Source organism: Coenobita brevimanus, chromosome 55 (genome assembly GCF_032717465.1).
Source record: "Coenobita brevimanus isolate Jiangsu-jjx chromosome 55, ASM3271746v2, whole genome shotgun sequence".
In the NCBI taxonomy this organism is placed as follows: domain Eukaryota; kingdom Metazoa; phylum Arthropoda; class Malacostraca; order Decapoda; family Coenobitidae; genus Coenobita; species Coenobita brevimanus.
Window position 1 is genome coordinate 54,166,472 of NC_137008.1, and position 7,827 is coordinate 54,174,298.

The window sequence follows — 7,827 nt, forward strand, 5'->3', positions numbered from 1 at the left end:
TTCTCTAGCCTTGGATTCTATTTCATCAGCAACACTTCTTTAAGATTCAAGAGACCGATTTTATAAACCCACAGAGGAAAAACGCATGTGAGGTGACAGGATTTTTGTAACTAGAAGGGCATTAGTGTACCTACGGTGCTGTAGAGGGCATCAATAACACAGGCTGACTCCATTGCCTGGTTATACAAACATCCCTCAAATGCCTTCCCATCCCTTACAAAGAGGATGGTGAATAGAAGAAGGGCAATATCATACTGCAGTCCACTAGGTACATGTCTAGGTGAGCCTGTGGCCATAACAACAACTGTACCTGCAAAGGCACTATGGGGCTGGTAGGATAAGGAAGGTGCTCAGACCCATGGGCATCAAGAAGGATCTTTGTAAAAAGTACAGTACCAGAGAATGGTCCTCCCCTTGCAGCTCTCAACAATAAGAAAAGAAAACCATAACAAGGAGTGACTTATGATGATGATCTACTGTACCTGGAGGGGCACAACAGGATTGGCTGGGCGAGGAGGGCGGTCAGACCACAGGGCATCAAGGAGGTTCTTTGTAACAGGAACCAGGGAGTGGCCCTCCCCCTGCAGCTCTCGTGCCAGGTCCCTCCAGGTCTCCCCTTCCAGCAGGTGAGGATCTACACCCACAACTGATCCTTCCTCCAGTGTCTTGTTCAGCCACTTGCCCTCACTTGGAGTTTCTGGGAGCCCTGAAAATGAATAATGGGAAGAACATATCATCCATTAAAATTAAAAATACACTCAGGCAAAATTTGCACCCTTCCACACTTACCCAGACTCCCTCACTTAAAGTTCATAACCTGCCACTTTAATTATAAATGTTGGAGCCTTTACAGATGATACGATGTAGAATATACATTAATCACTCCACTATCCGATGTAATAGAGCCAAAGACATGTCCGGAAAGTGGTCCCATCCGGGAAGTGGGCCCCTGGCTCCTGGACTGGTACTTAACTCCTCCGTGGCCGAAGGCCCAGAATTTTCTGTGCACGCCAGGCCGACACTGGGGCCATTTTTTGAAGTTTTGAAAATTGATTTTTTTTTTCTTGCCATATTGAAGAGAAAGTTCAGATGCACCTAACAATGCAAATCCCAGCTTCCTAGACACATTTTATTGCAAGCTTCTTCAGATTGTAGCCCTGCTCTGCTGTATTCTTGTGTGTGTGTGGTGATGGCCCCACCACCACCTGAGATGCAGAAGAGGAAGGTTCTGAGTCTGGAGAAGAAGCGTGAGATATTGGGCATTGCGACGCAGGATGGACCACAGGACGCATTCTTCGCAAATGTGATCTAGCCTGTTCAGCACTATTTGATATCAAGAAGTCACGCGACAAGCTTACACAGTGCGAACAGGACTTTGTTGAATGAACATGTCGCGGCGACGGGAAGGTACGGTAATGGCCCTGGCCCGGCACGCCATTATCGACCGGTTGACACTGATGTGGTTTCATCAGCAACGTGGTGCCAGGGTGCTAGTGTGTGGGACCGAGGAGAAGGCTGCTGCTGAGATGTCTGCACACCTGCACAACACGCACGACTTCAAGGTGACCGAGGGATGGCTCTTTCACTTCAAGCTTCGCCATGGACTTACTGGCCGTAAAGCACACGGCGTGGCCTTGGACACGGCGGCAGCGGAAGTAGACCCATTTCGCCAGAAAGTGCAGTGCCTGATCAAGGACAAGGGCATTGTCCTTGGTCAAACCTACAACACTGATGAAAATGGTCTGTTCTACCACTCCTTGCCCACCAACGCCCTGATTGAGGAAAGGGAGCAATCAGTGCCTGGTCTGAAGTTGTCCAAACAATATGTCTCTGTTTTGTGCTGTGCCAGTGCTAATGGGACGCACTGCCTCACACCCGTTGTTGTTGGGCATGCAAAACAACTGCGTTATCTCCATGGGTTGATGGCTAGCCTGCTTGTTGTGTGGTACAATTCTGTGAAGGCCTGGTTTATTGCTAAGATCTTCAGAGACTGGTTCCACAGACATTTTGTCAAGGAAGTTATCCGTTTTTAAATGGAGGTCCTTTGGAATTGCTTGCGACCAGGTGAAGGCACTCCTGTTCCTGGACAATGCTCCCGCGCATCCGTCTGAGAAGGTTTTGATTGCTTTTGACGGGCGGATTAGGTGCATGTTTCTGCCACCTAATACAACAGCTCTTGATTCAACCAATGGACCCTGGTGTTATCGTGGCTGCAAGGAGACTGTATTGACAGAGGTTCTTGAATGAGGTGATGTTGGTGCTGGAGGACAAGGATGCAGTTGAAAACACACATGGGCAGCAGACGTTGCAGAATCTTCGGCGTTACGACCTAAAGTCTGCAATGTTCAACTGGGTGAATGCGTGGAAGGAAGTCTCCATCAAAACCCTCAACAGCAGTTGGTCTCGTCTCCTGCAGGAAATCGATGCCAAGCATGACTTCAAGGGGTTTGACGTAGATGGTTTCCACAGTCGCCTTAAAACAGCGGGAGGGCAGGTGGACGCTGATGACGTGCAGGAGTGGCTGGACGATAATGGCGGCGATCCTGGTTACCAGACCATGTCTGATGAGGAGATCGCCACTGCTGCCTCTGCAGGCACAGAAGAGGACAGGGGGATCAACAAGGACTAGGATAAGGATCCTGACTCGCATCCACACTGTGGCAGGTAGTTGGTGCCGTTCTGTCTGGCGATGGAGCTGCAGGCAGTCTGGGAAGCTGTCATCCTCCGGCAGAATCGTCGGTCCTATCATCAGACCAGGATTGATTCATTCTTCAAGCCTGCGACACCCAAGAGTGCCAGCCCATTCCCACCACCACCACTGCCACCGCCAGCTTGTTTCCCACCTTCACCTTTGGACCTGCAACCGAGCACGTCAACAGCTGCTGAGTCTCCATTGGGCATAAGTTTGTGGCCGTCTTCAGAGTCTCCTGAGGTGGGTAGGCCACCATAACCGCACCACACATCACCAGTCATCGCCCAGCTCTAGCAGGTAGAGGATTACCAAGAGTTTCTAGACCTTTGGTTAGCATTACTGTTTGCCACTAGACCACACGAGACAACTCTACACCTGCTGGAGGTAGCGGGTTATGAAGCCTGGCATCAGTGCCCTGGGTGGTAAGTACCCAAACCGAATGTTTTTCGGCAGGTAATTTTAGGTTTCTTTCATAATTTCCTTGGTGCTAAAATTTATTTAGGATATTCCTATGTGTGTTTTGAGGTCACAATATGGCAAAATGACCCGAAAACAGTGCCAAAAATAGGGGCACTGTACGTACAGTAGTGTTAAGGTAGGGTGTTTTTTGGTTTTCAGGGTTTTTTATGCATGGTTTTCTTGGTGTTGAAAATTATTTTGGATAATCCTATGTATGTTTTGATGTCAAAATATGTCAAAAACAATGCCAAAATAAGGGGGGGTACTGTACATACAGTAGTGTTTAGGCAGGGTGTTTTTTTGGTTTTCAGTGTTTTTTTTTTTTTTTTCCCATGGTTTTCTTAGTGTTGAAAACTATTTTGGATACTCCTGTGTATGTTTTGATGTCAAAATATGCCAGAATGACCTGAAAACACTACCAAAACGAGGAGGGGTACTGTACATACAGTAGTGTTTTGGCTTTTTTTTTTTTTTTTTTTTCGATAATTATTTTGGATAATCCAATGTATGTTCTGATGTCAAAATATGCCAGAATGACCTGAAAACACTACCAAAATAAGGAGGGGTACCGTACATAAAGTAGCTTATAGGTAGCGTGTTTTTTGGTTTTCAGTGGTTTTCCTGCATGGTTTTCTTGGTGTTTACCATTACGTTTGATATGCCTATGTGTGTTTTGATGTCTAACTATGCCTGAACGACCGGAAAACACTCCCAAATTTAAGAATGGGTACTGTACAAAAAGGTTAGGTGGGTGTGGGTAGGGTCTGGGTATGGTGGGGGAATAGTGTTCATTATCCAGATGTTGCCACTACCCGGACATGCCTCTGGCTCTATTATGTCTGGACAAATGAGGGATTACTGTAGTTACATTTCATATTTTCTTAGTAAGGGAAATAGTTTTGAATGGCAGTTTATTTTAAATGTTGTAGCTATAAATTTCATGTTTTATGAAGTTTTGATAACAGTAAGCATACATATAACTGAGAAGCGACAGGAGATTATTTTCAAATCATTCATCAGCTGTTTCAGAATGTAAAGATGGGAAAGTGTAATGATACTTTTCTGATCCTGTGCACTTCAATGGTGTTTTGGTTTCTACCTGTGCCCATAAATTTCACCAATGATTTGTATATACTTAGCCACAAATATTACTGATTTTTTATTTACAAAAATATCAAGTTGCTAACCAACTTTCAAAACCAATTAAATTCAAACTTATGGGAGTACTGGTATGAGAATCACCTTGTTTCATCAGAGTCCAATTTTCATCCATTTCTTCACTTGCTTGAAGAAAGTAGCGGCCATCAGTCCAGAGCGCTGCTTCTTTTTCAGTAACAACAGCAGTTCCGGCTGACCCAGTGAACCCAGATATAAATGCTCGCCGCTGGTCACAGGCAGCAATATATTCACTCTGAAAAATAGGAGCTTGTGGCACTGCATGGAGAGACAGACAGACAAGTGAGGAAGCTAAGGAGCACTGTGGTGGTGATGTAGATTTGCTGGAAAGTGATGAAAGAACTAAGCCTTGAGATGATCTGGTCACAAACAGCTTTAAAACAAGCTAAACTAAGCCTAAAAGCAGTTTATAACTCACCTAAACCCAACAATAAAATCTGAAAATCATCCAGTAAGTCTGGAAAAAAATCAAACTTAGTCAACTGTACTCCAAATGACAATGTTCACCCCACCTACAATTAAAACACATTAATATAAGTCGAAGAACAGATTATAAATCAACCTAAACATAAAATTTAAGTCTAAATTATCATCAAAATTGGTAAAAAAAAAATAAATCTACACCCATCGTTAAACTGGGGTTTGGCCATCATTTAGCAAGGGATGGTAGTATTTCTACCTGTCGCTAAGCCAGGGTATCGCATCAAGGGATATTGTATATTGGGGTATATCTGTACAACAGCATGGACATGAACATGATCTTGCAACCCATCATTTTGTATTGACAACAACAAAAAAAAAAACTGTATAAGATATCTCATGAAACATGCGAGAAAGTTCATGATGTCATACCTGGTTTAATTTTCTACAGGTTAAAAAAAAAAAAAAAAAAAAAGCTGAATCAACATGGGACCAATTATAATCCATTATGGAGCTGCAGTCAACTGGGACTGAATTATGAGGCAGACTATTTTCTCTATTAGCTCACCAATAATTGCAACTCAATAATGCATGAGATATGCACCTATGTTGACAGCATTTTCTACTTAATTAATCAAAGAACAACCTCCTGAAGTTAATACAAGTCCTGGAACACCCTGTGTACATCTAAGAAGCCTTCAAATAAAAATGCTCATGTCAACAGCACATAACCTACCAAGTTCTCATGCAGGTGATTCAAATCTGCTTGGGAACGACCCCACAGACTGAAGGAGTTGAATACGATGACCATTCTCCCCTCCAATACATATGGTTTTCTGCTTTATGCATGTCACTACTTTTCACATTTAACTTGGCCTAAAACTGCCATTTCTACATCATGAATTCTGAGGTATAAACAAAGATTAATTCTTGAATGTGATGCTAGTCACACAGCAGTGCTATGGAATGGATGGAGATTCACTGAGTTACATGAAATAGGCTGCAATAGTATGAAGACCAAGGCCAAGTTAGGATAAGTGAACTATAATAATATACTGGGCTAGCACTAACCTGATGGGCATCCCCTGAAGGAATTATATAGGCATGAAGTGGCTGTGAGACATACTGGGTATTCTTCATTAACTGACGAAGCTCATTCAATAGCCGTGTAGTGTGTTTTCGAGTCATTATCACTTCATCCACCACCCTTGATTAGTAGCTGCAAAGTTTTAAAAATATATACACTACTGCAAATATATGTATATATGTGTATAATTATGTATGTTTATATAGATAGATAGATAGATAGATATAGGTAGATAAATTGATAGATATTTAGATAGACAGACAGACAGATATAGATATATAGATACATATAGATATACAGTAGACAGTATATGTGTGTGTATATATATACAGTGGAGTCTCTTTTATCCGAAAATCATGGGACTTTCAAAGTTTTGTTTAATCGATTTTTTCGAATAAAAGATACTGTAATAATGTGTAGGATACAAGGGAACAATATTGTACTCACCCATCACCCATTTCTGGCGACATCTAGCCCACCACCACCACCACCACATCAAAAGCCACTCAACTATCACCAAAACACTTAATACACTGTAATAACTAGATATGAAACTGCACTTTTGTAACTGTAATCGAAACTGTCAACTTAAATAAATCTTCACTCAACTAAATAAACCTTCACCAAAACAATTACGTAATTCACTGCAAGCAATTTGAACATATAGTCTTAAACTTAATTGGTTTTTCATACTTTCTGTTTCCGTATTCAATCATTTCCACATCATCCAAATCTTCCAAGGTGGTGGATGGAGGCTGGCACAGCCAACGCTCACTCTAGTGGCTAGTGGATCAACCTTAAACTAAAGCTAGTGGCGCGAAACAAGCCTGCTGTGTCTGAATTTTTGGACAGATTTCAGATTTTTGCGGTTAATCGAAATGAGAATGTTTTAGTAAAACTTACGGGTAATGGCATATTACGGTTAAAAGATTTTCGGATAAAAGAGATTCCACTGTGTATATATATATAAGAAGTCCAATTTTTCGGCATCTATGGGACCAGGCAAGTGCCGAAAAATCAAAATTGCCGAATTATCAAAAACCCTACCCACTCAGTACCTTATATGTTTCAGTGAACACTATCATCACTACTCATATCATTACAAATGTGTTTGGAGAGATTACTGTATACTGTTTGATACTGTACAATACTGTAATGAATACAGTACTATACATGACTATGAAAAATAAAGAAATTAGTGAACATCCATCTATCCATTGCCAGACGCCATGTATCCCAAACGGGGTGGTCAAGGGCTTAGAGTTAATTGTTTTACAGGGAGGGGCACTAATCCTCCACCAACCCCACTTGACACGTAGGGATGCCAACAGCATCTGGTGTTCCCCGGCGGTCACCCATCCAAGTACTAACCAGACCCAACGTTGCTTAACTTCGCTGATCGGACGGGAAGCGGTGTACTCAACGTGGCATGGCCGTTGGCATACTGTATATAAATGTAATGGTACAGTAGGCCTACAAGTTCACAGGCACTTACCTAAACTTATAGTAGGTTCCTTATTTACATATGTACAACAGAAGGGGTTGATTGGAGTCTGCTACTGCTGGAAGAAGTCCCCGGCAGTAGAGGGTCCTGCAACAGGCTCTAAGAACTCTTCTCCCTGTTGCTGCGGCAGTAGAGCTTGAGGTTCAGAGATTGCTGTTGGTGATGGAGAGAATGGAGCACCAGAGGATGTAGCTTTCTCTTTCCCATGCTAGACTCACTACATGATTGTCCTTGCTTTTATGCTATGGGAGAAAGAGCTAGCCTCTGAGCTTCATGGCAGTGGTAGACTCGTTCCATCACTTCCACTATCTCACTCACTAAGGCAGGTAAAGGCAGGTAGCTAGCTGGCGAGCCTCATGGAGAATTTCAAGACTGACGAAAAAAATCGGAAAATCTACCGAACGATCAGAGATTTTCGTAAATGGGACTATTTCTCAAAACTGCCAAAATGTCAGATTTGCCGGGGAATTGGATGCTGAAGAATTGGAC

At 42.7% G+C, this 7,827-nt stretch overlaps 1 protein-coding gene and 1 non-coding gene across 2 annotated transcripts in view; both read right to left on the bottom strand.

The window, feature by feature from the left end:
* LOC145401228 (xaa-Pro aminopeptidase 1-like) overlaps window positions 1-7,459 on the bottom strand; it is a 56,052-nt gene extending 48,593 nt beyond the window's left edge. Inside the window, exons 1-4 of the mRNA XM_080273547.1 lie at window positions 7,330-7,459; window positions 5,819-5,966; window positions 4,394-4,562; window positions 483-706 (exon numbers count right to left, since the gene is read on the bottom strand). Coding sequence (XP_080129673.1) covers window positions 483-706; window positions 4,394-4,562; window positions 5,819-5,935 — 510 coding nt within the window. The 5' untranslated portion in view covers window positions 5,936-5,966; window positions 7,330-7,459. The remainder of the gene's footprint in view (window positions 1-482; window positions 707-4,393; window positions 4,563-5,818; window positions 5,967-7,329) is intronic.
* LOC145401528 (5S ribosomal RNA) lies at window positions 7,157-7,275 on the bottom strand. Its single transcript, XR_013897618.1, has one exon. It is a non-coding gene; the product is annotated as a 5S ribosomal RNA (ribosomal RNA).
* Window positions 7,460-7,827: the final 368 nt, after the last annotated feature.